The sequence below is a fragment of the Scleropages formosus genome, chromosome 8 (genome assembly GCF_900964775.1).
Source record: "Scleropages formosus chromosome 8, fSclFor1.1, whole genome shotgun sequence".
In the NCBI taxonomy this organism is placed as follows: domain Eukaryota; kingdom Metazoa; phylum Chordata; class Actinopteri; order Osteoglossiformes; family Osteoglossidae; genus Scleropages; species Scleropages formosus.
The window spans coordinates 9,119,522-9,133,359 of NC_041813.1; the positions used below are offsets into that span (position 1 = coordinate 9,119,522).

Sequence of the window (13,838 nt, forward strand, 5' to 3'; positions counted from 1 at the left end):
GCTGAACCCAAGTGCAGCGTTGTTTGTCGGGAGGTGAGGGATGAGGCAAGTTTTCCGTGTCGGGGACAGGCGAAGGGTCGGTCGATCGGCGGTCAGGGTCAGAGCGAAGATCCGTGGACGAGGTCGGGAGACTTAGTGAAGGGTCGGTCGAACGGTGAACAGGACAGGAACGAGGATCCGTGGACGTGGAACGAAGCGAAGAGTCAAAAACCGGAGGACGTGAACGAAGAGTTAGCGATGCTTGCGAACGAAGTGTCACGGGAAAGGACGGTTGTCCCTGACGAGATTCCGCAAGGGTACGGGAGCTGAAGAGGGTCTTTATAAGGTGAGTGATTACTCATGAGTTAGTGCGGAGTCAGGTGTTGTTGCTTGTGCTGTAGGCGTGGACGTGACAGTATATGGTATAGTACCACTGTGGAATTGGCTGTCATGGGGGGTCCACATACAAACGAAACGGGAAACTCACCGTCTCGTTTCCGAACAAAATGTCCACGTAGGGCATGACCTCCATCATGGGCTTCTTGTAGAACTGGCTGATAAAAGGAGCAGACAGGTTGAGAGCAAACACCTTGTTGTGCTCCGAGGCGTGTTTGGCCACCTTCAGGATGGACTCCGGTGACACGGTGAGGAAGAAGCCCTGAGGAGCAGGAGAAAGAGGGTGTTAGTATAACCTCTGCTGGTGAGACAGAGCCAAGTCACACCATTAGATGTGTCAACAGGTGGATGCCAAAAAAGATGAACAGCATGTACCTGTAAACGGTGCTGAGTTTAAATAGCATTCACTCCCATCACTAAAGCAAGTTCACATTTCTTATCTCAACTGAAATAAAAGAATATGTCTTGAAGCAAAAAAACAGAACACTGTGAATCTAAGAAGGTGGATGTGTCGTCCTAAAACGCAACTCTAGTTAAAGCTGGAAGATACACAAGGTAATTGTGAATGCAACACCATCCATCCACGCAGAATACAGAAACAAAGCTGTGAAGAGACCGGGCCACGATAGGACGACTGCTCTGCTGTGACCAAGCAGAGCCATGTCAGGGCTCTTCTCGCCAGGAAGCAGGAGAGGTGGCCCTTTGCACGACGAGAATGAACGCAAACCAAGTGAGAGAAGGACTTCGTGTGGGAACGCCAGACCAGAAACAGGAAACCCCGCACTCCACCCCGAAGGCAGTCTCACAAAAACCTTTTTCTGATACACATCTCCTTGGCTCTGTTACAAAAACGCGGTATCCCACACCAGCAGGACGTCACAGACTGCACACCGACCATTTCAAGGAGACAGTAAAGCACACTGTGGGAAGGTAAACCACTCTCTTTGGTCCCTGTGACTCTGGAGAGCAGCAAAGGGGGACTTGAACCTACATGCTGCTGTAATCTACTCTATATTGTACACCAATAAACATCCTCTAATGTACATTCAGGCTTATTTGTCCATCTCTAAATCATCATATCAACAGTACAGTGATGTGTGACACTACAGATTTTGTGAGCTTCATTCGATCCATTCAATCTTTGGCCATCTATGGCGGTAGAAGTACGGCTCATAGATTGGAGGCAGCTTCTGTATCACGGTGCAAAAAAAAAAAAAAAAAAGAAAGTACACATTGAAATGAAACACAGGTAGTTATATACACACACCGAAACGGCTCGTGGCGAGCCGGAGCCTAACCCGGCAACACAGGGCGCGGGGCTGGAGGGGTGGGGGACGCACCCAGGGCGGGATGCCAGTCCGCCGCAAGGCACCCCAAGCGGGACTCGAACCCCAGACCCACCAGAAAGGAGGCAGAGGCCAAACCCGCTGTGCCACCACACCCCCCCCCTTTTAGTTACATAATTATTCCTCATGTTTTGAACAAAGACAAGGTGTATTGGCGGCGTTTAAGGAATTTTAAAAAAGGAACAAGGACATTTTGAAAGGTCTGGTCAAATAAGTGTTAATAAATGGTCCACCATCAAGCCCAAAGCTGGGATCACAGAGGCTGGCGAGGTTCAGGGAGAAAGATTGTTTTCGCACATAAACACCCTTTGCTTCGACCGATAATAAAGACTCAGAACAGCCAATTTAATACTCCGGCAGGAACTCCAGAGAAGTATACAGGGAAAATATTCAGAGAGGTGTCAAATGTTAAAAACAAAGCTGCATCTGCAAAGCCTGTACACAGCAATGTCATTATTTCACTATGTGCCGTTGTGACAAGGCCTGCAGAGCAACCGCACAGCTCTCGCTTTCCCTACACGCAGCTTATATATAATACAGCAAATGGCCTTCTGTGCTGCCACTCTGACGTGGTGATGTCAGAGTTCATTATCACCACATGCAATATTTAAAATTTCTAGCACACATCCTGCTGTCTGCCCAAACCCCCAAGCTCTTTGCCTGTCAGTGCCTTGGCTATCTTGTTACCACCTCCGCTGATTTTGAGGGCATGTGCAACCAGCCATACACCCTTTTCGCACACGTACACACACACATTACCCAGGGTCACTGCACTGCTCCATTCATTAGTACACCTGAGCTTTGATGCAGGGATCGTTTAAAACAGCATCGCTGAACTTCCGACATGTTTGATGTTCCAGATGTGCCCGGGGCAGCTGTTCCAAGCACGCACAGTGTGGCTTTTCGAACGTTCTGTGATGTCAGGCTCTCAGCGACTTGTGGGTGACATACCTTGACCAATTTTGGGCTTCATCTGATGGGAGTCTGAACAGAAATCAGGTCCGTTGCACCGCGGTGCGGACTGAGCACCGCTCGCGACTGAAGCGATTTCAACCCTCCTTCAGGTCCGAAGCGAGGAGCTTGGCAGAGATGAGCTCAGATGGATAAAATTCGCGCCATGCATTCTGCCTGTCCCGACTGTGGTGGTATCTAATCAGCCGTCAGGATGTGTTGTTTTTCCTGTCAGACTCCATGTGTTACAGATGGTCTTTTTTAAATAAAGCATCCTCCAGCCATTCTGAATGTTCCCAGCTCTTGCTTTTGGAGGAGGACGCGTGAAGACGATGACCTTCTCGCTTTTCACAGCAGGCGGGATGCTGCTTCACATGGAAAAATTGGACACTTGAGTTGAAATATATCAGTTCAGCCACTTGTATGACATAAACTATGACGGTCAAGCACTAATTGGGAGCAACACAGATTTTCTTCAAAGAACACTTTTGTGCTTTGGCCTGTTTGTTGGAGTGTTTCATGTGCTGCGTCTTTATGCAAAGAGCGTGCGAATCAGCCCTTGACACACTGTGGCTCTGGATAAAAGTCACCAAGAACAAATGCTATGGCCGGATCTACAGAACCATTTTCACACTTCAATACAAACACCCTTCTGCCCTCTATATGTTATAACAACACACCACTTAAAATTACACTTGATTTGCAGAGGGCGAGGACTGCTTGCTATCCTGCCGTGTTAGTTGTAGCCTCGATCTGTTTTGTTTTTTTGCAAATTTACTGCGTTTGTGGTTCTTTTCCCGGCAGTATTAAACGCTGCGTGAAATCCACAATCCCATTTCCTGGGAGACATCCGTTCTACCTTGATGGGGCCTTCTGGCCTGCTGATGCCCAGCGCTTATATCAGAGACCTTGACAAGAAGCGGCTGTCATCTCATTCTTCTTGGCTACAAAACCCTACCCAGAGCTGAAATGGCACAACTCCACGGCTTGGAGAGAGGTCAAGTGTCAGTGATCAGTCCCACTGTACACCAGACCCTCGGGTGCCGTCGCAAAGCTCCTGCAAAGCTGTGTCTTGATGGGATCGATACGCGGGGCCCGGCACACAGTTGCCGTGGCACGACTCCTGACTCTATCCAGGTGGGCATCTCTGGAGTGATACTGCAGCTTCGGTGTAGATTTCCTTCAGCAATAACATGGATCCAGGGTGACCTCTACTCCTCACCTCTCATTCACCCTCTCATCTAAAAGGCAACTCTAGAGCATTGTCTCAACAATGGAAAAACAAACACAATATTGTGCACCAGTAAAACTGTCAGGTCAAATTACTTCAGCTTGTAGGGCAGCGCGTTGGGGGGGCATGTTTCCCTTTGTGTTCCGCTATTCAGTAAAATGGCAAAATGGGAATCGACCCGACTGAGGGAGAAACCTGTGTTATTGTCCCCATTAGGAATGGCCAGTTGGTTTCACTTACACGCAAGTTCAATTAGGCCCGCAGTACAGACCATAAATCTAAGGGGAGGGGAACGCAGCGGAAAGGGCAGAGGCTTTCGACCTGTGCTGTAGAGGGGTACGGCACCAGGAGCACGTTGCTTTCCTCCAGCCTGTGAGGGAACTGCCGTCCTTATCAGAAACACAGGTCACTGAAACGGAGCAGGGCAGGAGCTGCCAAGTGTCACCTGCTCAGTTAAGGGGACCAGAGGGAATACTTAAAAGGCCAAAGACTGCCCCTAATTTGTAAATAAGGATTATTAACACAAAGCCGGTCACAGAATAACCTCAAGGAAATAAAGAATAAAAGAGCGTTATTGCTTCAGAATTCTGAATTCAAAGCAAAACCAACTGTAAGGTAAGCAATAAATCACTGCGTCATTACTTAGAGAGGTTAACCAATATAATATAGATACCATCTAATACATCGCACGTTATCTGAAACCGCTTGTCCCAAGCGGGGTTGCGGTGAGCTGGAGCCTAGCCTGGCGGCGCGGGGACACACCAAGCGAGACTCGAACCCCAGACCCACCGGAAAACAGGACCTGGTCCAACCCACTGCACCACCGCACCCCCTTACCATCCAATATACATGTTAAAACATTTCCCTGCATTTAAGACCAGGATGAGGAAGAGACCATATTGCTCACACTAAGAGAAATGTTACCTATATATTTATACAGAAACAACGCCGGCAGTAAAGCAGTACTCCCTACTTATAAATACTCAGTGGCGATCTGGGCTGGACTCATACCTGAGCCTTTGGGCAAGCGAACCGCGTAACTTCCAACACAATCCGGGGCCTACGTTTTTCTTTTTACAGGGCAGCTTCTCCACCCAGAGAGACGCCATCTTTATCTTCTTCATCTAATACCGATATCACTTCGTTATTCAACACGTGCAGCTCAATAATGTGCACACCAGTAAGGGAGAGCATAATTACTCTAACCTGTGCCGCATTAACTGTAAAACAGCAATGGCACGAAGGTCTCTAGCTGGTCCATTAGCGAGACAGGTTTTAGTGGTTAGCACAATCAGGCCAGAGCCTCGCTGTGTGAGACGAACCTCAGCAGCTCCTCGGATCAATAGCCTGCACTTTTCCTCCAGCTTTCAAAAAAACGTCTTGGATAAGGTTACAAAACAGGCCGAGAGGAGGAAACAACATTGTATGGAATTTATTTAGGATTTAATACAGACGAAAGGTTTAAAGTCAGGAGTCTTTAATCGTCAATACAAATCCACATAATATTTCAATACATTCTTCAGGCTGAGATTGCTAAGTGGCACCATATGTTAGCTGTAGTGAAATTACAGAGAGGTATTTCAGGGGAAATGGACATTCATCATTCTGTATGCTGGGTTCACCAAACACTGTAATGGGAAATGCATTTCACACAAATACATACACTGGCAGGCATCAAAGACATGCGAAGAAAGTCAAACAGCAAACGCAGATTTCATGGCTTTGAAAAGAGACACCATTCACTTATCTGGATGTGATTCAAGCCAGTCCACTAGAAAAGAAGTGGACTTCCCTCTTCAAAGCAATAAGGACCTTTCAGAGTATTTCAGCAGCTCTCGCACTGAACCACCATGGAGGTAATTATTGTTCTGACGGCTGTGGTGACACTGCTGAAGGAAGTCCAGTGGGATAGGTGAGGCAGGACCTGAAGATGGAGGATGGAGACAAATCCTGTACTTGACTAATCTAGACCCCCTGCTAGGGAAGAGAGATGGAGACCACTGCTAAAGGTCTGGCTGGGAATGGAGCTACAAAGCAGCCTCAAACTAATATAGAAAGACACACAAAGAAGCACTCCGACAAGAGTGAATTTAATGATACTTCCAACACAAGATGGGTTTTTTGAGACTATTACCTGTGCCTGCTGACTACTTTGACAGCGGTCTGGGGGCTGTAAGAACAGCAGAGCTGAAATTTCACCCTTTTTTCTCCAATCCAATTAGTGATGGCTAACGACTCAAAATGTCAACAGACACAATTACAAAGATATGTAGACATATAAGATCTCAGCAGCACTACAGAAGTGCATTACCGAAAACATAGCTCACACGGTGAATGAACATATGCATCCCACGGCTCCACAGTGGAGGGCAAACAGAAGGTACCTGCCGAAGCAACCGATCGCCACAGGAACGTTTCACCAGTGAGAAAGAGAACAGGCTGTGATTCATGCTCCTGTAGGCCTCCAGCATTCAGAGGGTTGTACAGTGACTGCCTGCTTGAAGGGCTTTAAAACCAGAGCTCAGGGAGTCAGAGAAAGTCCACTAGGAGGGGACCTCATATCCTGAAGTAAACGCCGAAACCTGATCGTATGCCTGTGGGATCAATACGGACAGCTGCACAAATCAGGGTGGCTTCGAAAGCCACATGTACCCCACTATCAGGCAGTGCTTTCCCTGCATTTTTATTGTGTCTTATTCCATATTCATGAAATAAACCTGCATCACATAGTGTAACCTCTCAATGCAAGTTCCCAGAGCCCCAACACTGAACCACCAGTGCTCTGAATCCGCACAATATAACCAGCTCCGAGACTTGCCAAAAACCTAAAAAACTCATTCAAAGCAGAGCATTAATGATTCATGCCTGTTTAAAAAATCATCTGAGTGCAAATATAATGATGGTCCCCGAAGGAAACATCAACAAATTTTCTTTATCAATGTCTAATGATGGAATTAAAAGAGTAGGCTGGCTGTACGATAGGAGCCTCATAAATTTATACGGGAGTGGAGTGGAGTGGTACTTTAAAATAAAAGAAAATCAGTTTTCTGGTAGAAGGTTAAGAAATTTCCACACATTTGACTGTCATTATGCTCCCTTGCAGTGCCTGAGATGCAGGAATGATTGAGTGAGTGGCCTTCACATAATAAGTGATATTTCCATATGTCCACATTCCACAGTTCAGATCTCAGAGATCAGGGTTGCATGTTTGCTTGTAACCCACTTTGTGATACTCTGATGACTATCAGGCAGCTCAGATCACCACTGCTTTTCAAACAACTTGCATTAATCTTTGTGGGAAAGAGCAGGAAAAAAAACCATAGCCATTTGCCTTCTTTGTGGTCAGCTTACACTACCATGAACAGTATGCTGGAGTCTCTAAGGTAAACCAGGAGGGCAGAAAGGAGCTGCAGAAAAATGTCTATTTTGCAGCGCACTTGTGGATTTGACCCTTCAGTGTGACTCAACGGTGTAAAAACTTTAATCCCTGTAAGTCACTCTGGGTAAAACAGCCATGCAGGTATAACGTACTGAATGTCAGAGGTCATGTGACCATTGAAAGCTTGGATTTCCTGTGTGTGCTTGTATCTCTATGTATGTATGTGAGGGTGGAGAGGGGTCCTAATTGGTTGGAAAAAGCTCAGCGTAAGTCTACGGAATGTGATCGATGAAGAGGATTATATTAGAGACAGCCCTCGGCCCTTGGCCAAGAAGAACAAACAGAGCAGCGGCGTGGTCATGAGCTGCAAGAGATCCAAAGGGCCAAGTGAGAGTTGTGCCATGGCGGTGACACACCAGGGCGCAGCGGATCACGTATCGATCTCCCGGGCCACGGTAATTACAATGGCTCTCAAGGCAATTGGATGTTAGCCCTCAGTGCTGCATAAACGGACTGCGGTTCTGCACCGCTCTCGTGAACTCAACCGTGGAAGGAAGAAAGAAAAAAAAAAAAAAAACGTTTGGCCTCATTATATCTGTGCTGGGTGAAATGTTCCAAAATGTAGGGGGAAGCACTGAGGAAGATTTATATAAAGCCAAATGTGTAGGTGTAACACGTCTGGATTGTGTCACATTCTCTATCCTGGTTAACAGATGGACCGTCTTGTCAGCATACCAGCCAGCTACTCTCCCTGACAGATATATAATTCTTTTTTAAAAGCTAGAGGCTAAACAACTTTCATAGTAGATCTTAAAAGGTTCAAGATGTAGTATTTTAGGCATATCTGCAGGCATTACTGAATTAATGGTGCTTAGCTTCATATTATTCATCACTGGTGTTTGTTCACTCGGGGAAGTTAGATATATGTTTAGAACAAACGGTGTGGCCATTTCTCTCAACAACAGGAAGATCCTCTAAAAATTGTACGATCCACTGGCTCCTCATCTTATAAGCGTAACCGGAACTAGAAGCGTTTGTAATTCCTTCTGGTCATAATTCCAGCACTTTTATAATGAAGTCACAGTCAATAAAAGGAAAAGAAATCCATTTGTTTATAGATTACATTCCATAAAAACTTTGGATATCACTAAGAAATAATAAATGCTTTGTGCAGAAAACACTAGACACCAGCTATAAACACTGTGAGAGTGAATTGAATTAACGTGGTGACACTCGTTGACAACTATAACCTGGTCAAATATGCTCTATAACAAGCAGAAATTTTAGAAATGAAGACAATTTAATTAGAAATAAATAATCTAGAAAATGTTTGCCCCTTCAAAAATGTGTGTTGAGAAGCCACTGTATTACACACACTGACTGAAACCACTTGTCCCAAATGGGGTTGCGGCAAACTAGAGCTTAACCCGGCAACACAGGGTGCAAGGCTGGAGGGGGAGGGGACACACCCCGGATGGGATGCCAGTCCATCGCAAGACACCCCAAGCAGGACTTGAACCCCAGACCTGCTAGAGACCAGGACCCGGCCAAACCCGCTGCGCCACCGTACCCCTTCTGCCACCGTATTAGTAAAAACAAATTTGGGGTACGTGTCTGGATGAGAGACCAGAGCATGACAGTATAGTCTCACGCACACCATGATATTTACTCCCACTCACAGGGCAGTTGCGAGTTACCATTTAACCTGAACAGCATGTGTTGGAATGTGGAATGAACCCCTGTGAAGATTAGGAGAACATACAAACGTGGGAGAGAATCTGTGACACATGTATGAACTCGACCATCACACTCCACATCTTCCATTCTGAATGGGAGGGACTCCTTGATGAAAATTTAAAACGATTAAGGTACGAAAGAAGCGGGAAGAAGCAGCAGGTTCCGAAGCTTTCGTGACCCACCCTTGACATTATGGCCCGATGTGTCGGCAATGAAACTTAAATCTCTGTGCTGTCCGTGCTGAGCAGTATATGTCTAAGCAAGCTATGGCAAGACCTTCTATCAGTAATTGCACACTTCAGTGACCACAGCTACAGGGAGATACCGCATTTTCCCCCTTCCATGTAGCAATTGCATTCCGCATAAGCCACTTAAAGCAATCTGCGCGAACAAAGTGGAGGGCCGAAGCAGCTTAAAGTTAGTGAAGCCTTGAAATTGTCTGCCTTCCTGCATGTGGTCCCCTGTGTGCCGTTCCAGGCTGTGGGTCTGGATTCCTTCATTGCCTCTTAATCCCTGTCAAAATATTCAGACAGCAAATGCCCTCATTTATAGATCTGCCATCTCCATTCTACTTTAACGGTGGGATATTAAGGAAGGTGAATGAGGCAAATGGTTTTAGGCTGAGCGTTTACAAAATTAATACAATTTAGTTTGAAAAGCTGTGAAATGGAGGCTGCCAAATAATGAATACAAGTCCATTCTAAGCAGTATTATAGTCATATATATTTGCCATTTAATTGCTATTTTTGCCCCCTTTTTTTTTTTTTTTTACCATTTTCACTTTTAACTTTCTCATACAGTCAGTAGAGATTTATTAGACAAAAATCCACCTTTATTACACAAATGCAAACTAAGTATATAATGCAAATCCTGTATACACACAATAAATAATACAGGAAACTTTCATGGTAATTGATAGAGATGAGATGAGATCTAAATGGAAACTGACAGAATGAGGGACAGAAGGTCGGGCATTCTGTGCTCCTTGTTCGCACTTCATGACCAGGGCCGGTTTTATAATTAGGTGAACCTAGGCAATCACGTAGCGAGAACAAAACGTAGGGAGGGCCAGATTTCCCTACTAAAACTGAAAAATAAACTGTAATCTTAGAAAAAAAATTACTTAAAAACAAAGACACAGTTCTATTACAAAACTGAAAATCTGTGGATAACAAATTTGTACGTCTACAACAGGAGTCTATATCTATTTGTCCCCCTAAACTTTGTGTCTTGAAAATAAGATTATTAGTTGTTAAAGTATAAATTTGTGTTCTACGCATATACGCATAGCTATATATATATATATATATATATATATATATATATATATATATATATGCATATAACTTTCACATTTGTTATAAATAATTATACAAAAATAACATAAATTCAACTTTTTCACCCTTCTTGATGATGTGTATCCCTCTATATCTAAAACAAAATGTTCTATATATGTATGTGTACCTTTATTAATTGATAGAAGTCTCAGGGGTGCCAGATTGATTTATTCTTAGGGATACTGAAAACCCCAGCACCTGCCCTAATAAGGGTTCAAACTCTATGCAAGTTCACATTGAGATGGGCGGGGCTGAGGACCCACAGATGAGGATGAGCTGCTGGAGAAGCACTAAGTGGTTGCCATGGCTCTCTCCACTCAGAATAACAAACACTTCCTCCGGATATTTCCCATCACTTCAGAGTGAACACGGCGCTCCATGAAGCTCTTTCAGAACGGCACCTGCTTCCACATGTAACGGAGAAAAAAAATCAGACGCCTGGGAAATGAGAATATGAAAACCTGGCATGCAAGAAAAATTACTCGTCCTCAATCCATTAATAACTTTCATAGCGAAGACAGGAACTTGAAAGAGGGGGAAAGTACGTTCCTCCGGATTTTCTGCGACTCACTCGCTCGAGCAGCCAGTGGGTTTCCGGAACTGATAAGACCTGAGCCAATTTAATCCTCTGCGACACTTGGCCTTATCAAGCCGTAAGGAGCAGAAAGACGGCACTGTGGCAGGCCAAACCGGGTGGCCTGGACCCCTACTTGGACAGTGGGCCAAACATTGCAAAGAAGACCCCACTCATACGTTGGGCTAAACCATGGACCTCAGTTAGATAGCATGATGAACCTTATGTGGCTATCAGCTTGAAGCTTCTGCGGTCCCAGGACTCGGACATTTGGCAGTATATTAAGTGGACTGGACTCTTACTGGTAAACGCCCCACACTTGAAGGCCACACAAGTTCATAGGTCACTCACAGCATCCTGACATTACTCTAGACAGTATATGATTTTAAACCTGACTTGGGTCATTTGACAGCGTTCATGGTATAGCATACATGAACAATCCAGATCCAAGTACTGTTTTCTCAGATTACTGCGGTTAAAGAAGTTGGCATTCATCCTTCATCATTTCACAGAGAAGTTAAAGGAGTCTGAGTTCCCCATCCTCTTTAACACAGACTGGGTAGGGAGACAGTGATCAAGAGTAGGGGCTTGGAGCAGGTGAAGGCTGAGCATTTATAATAACATTGCCAGGCTTTGCTAGGAAAAGGACAAATCCCTTTTTTGTCCAAAAACTTTGCACTCCTTGCCAACACCCTGGTCTGGACACTGAAGCATTACATCCTGCTGTAAGCAGGTAGGGCAAGATGAGAAAAAAAAACTGTCACATGGGCTGAGTCTCCATCAGTTGCATGAGAATTTCATACAAAACCAGCCACCGCCAAAGCCTGGTTATTGGTTAGAAGTTGGCATTTAACTTTGTAATATTTAATGTAGTAACATTCAAAAGCAGGAGATGAATGAACCATATAATTAATATTTCAGTTGGAATGTAAGATCATGCCTTGGTCCTCAACCTGGATGAGATGGAACTTGGGGGACAAAAAAAAAAAACAGACTGTTGACATGTCATGAATGTCGTTCCCTCACTTGGTTTCTCTTTATTAGTCTTCCTTGATATCATTTTCTAAAGCATACATATAACAGATGCTATGACAATATGATATTAAAATAAATGCTTTCTTTACTCTAAAATTAATGATTTAATTAGATTTAAAGATTGTTATTTAGGCATAGAGAATAATGCTGTTGGATGACCTGTAATTTATAATAATGTAAGAATTCACATAAAGAAGTTAAGGTTGTTATTGTTTATAAACATACCTTCATCCAAGGAAACAATGCATGACATTAATTAAGCAGTACAAATCAAACTAGGCCTGAAATTAAATTAAACATTTGATTAAATGTAGACAACTCCCATTAAAATGGAAGCTCAATTAATGAAAAGGAAATATGAAACAGCTCGTGTTCTGAGACAGCTGCAGAACAGTCCAAGCTTTGGAGGGGGGGGGGAAATCAGAGAGAGATAAAAGACAGGGAATCTGAAGGCGTTAATGAGGCATGAACTGTAGGAATATTAGAGAAATAAGATGAAGAAAGAATTGTCTAAAGAGCGTTATCAAGAACAATGCAGGATAATGAGAGACGGCTGATTTCATTCCTGCTGCCAGTTTACTCCAGAACGACATGGTAAGGAAGAGATCAGAATTTAGACAGAAGAACAGAGGGATGAAAGAGAAACTGAAAAAAAATGACAATGTGAAGCACAAAAAGAAATTAATGGTGTGAGATACCGGAGAGTTCAATATGCTTTGGATCAAATATCTCTGACAACAGGTTCAGGAAGGGAATTACGCAACAGGGCAGAGACATACTAGGACACAATACAGCAAACCAAACCATATCAACTCTATTCCTCTGAGGGGGTCTACAGTATGAATGTAAAAGAGATAAGAGCTCAGTGGAAAAAAAGGAGAAGAAAAAACATATGACTTGTGAGGGTAAGAAATTACCAAGGCTTGGAAAAGAATCTGCAACAACATAAAAGAAACGTCAACACAAACCCATCATCAATCTTCTACGCACATGAGCATTAATTAGCATTCCGCTTGTAGTGTTTGGCTTGGAACAACGTGAACCTGCAATATTGTGAGTGTGTATTCTATTGCATCTCCCTCGTGTTTCTTCTAGTTAAAACATTATTGAGTCTGTTCCAGACCATTCACTATGAAAACAATTAACGCAATGACATCTGAGACACAGAAAATTAAATCTACTTAATTAAGTTTACAATTTAACCAACGGGATCAACGTCATAATCACTACGTCTTAACTCGGTTGTATCTGTGAACAGCCTCGCTATCTAGTTCTCACATGTCCTTCAACGGCACAAGGGGACAGCCACCGTTTCTGCATCTCTTTGTCTCGTGTTTCGTGACTGTTCTGATTTCCCGTTGACGATCGGTGACGGATTCCACTTGGACACGTTTACTCCTCCGCTCCCGGCTTCGCGGACTGCAACAGTCTAACAGCGGAATCTGCCAGCAGCGGGAAGTTCTTTTTACTTGCAATACAGGACCATTTCCCAGCAGCTATATATTCCCCCATATGCTTAGTGATCACATGCAGAGCACAGCCCAGACTAGCTATAGGAGGAATAAACCAGCTTGAGTCAATGAAAAGCCATGCTAGGATTATTAACACTTCGCAAGGTATCGCGTTCAATTGGTGCGCATCACTCTGGCCACGCGGAAGCGTGTCTGCATTTTCACTGTGCCGATGGGCATCTGCGAGGCGGTGCAAGAAACATGCATGGTTGGGCTTAACTGGGGCACGCTGCGCGACCAAGTTTCAGTGCCTGTTGAGATCAAGATTGATATCGAGCAGCACAGCGTAACTGAAACTGCCGCTGTGGTTTTCGTGGGCCCCAGTAAGTCAACCCAAGGCATGGTAACTTTGCTTGTTTATG

The 13,838-nt window shown here is 44.4% G+C and overlaps 1 protein-coding gene across 4 annotated transcripts in view; it reads right to left on the bottom strand.

Annotated features, from left to right (window-relative positions):
- Positions 1-13,838, bottom strand: part of adka (adenosine kinase a) — a 99,206-nt gene that overhangs the window by 27,382 nt on the left and 57,986 nt on the right. For all 4 annotated transcript variants that reach the window (XM_018766260.2, XM_018766257.2, XM_018766258.2 and 1 more), the window contains exon 7: positions 467-637. In XM_018766260.2, the coding sequence (XP_018621776.1) occupies positions 467-637 (171 nt within the window). The remainder of the gene's footprint in view (positions 1-466; positions 638-13,838) is intronic.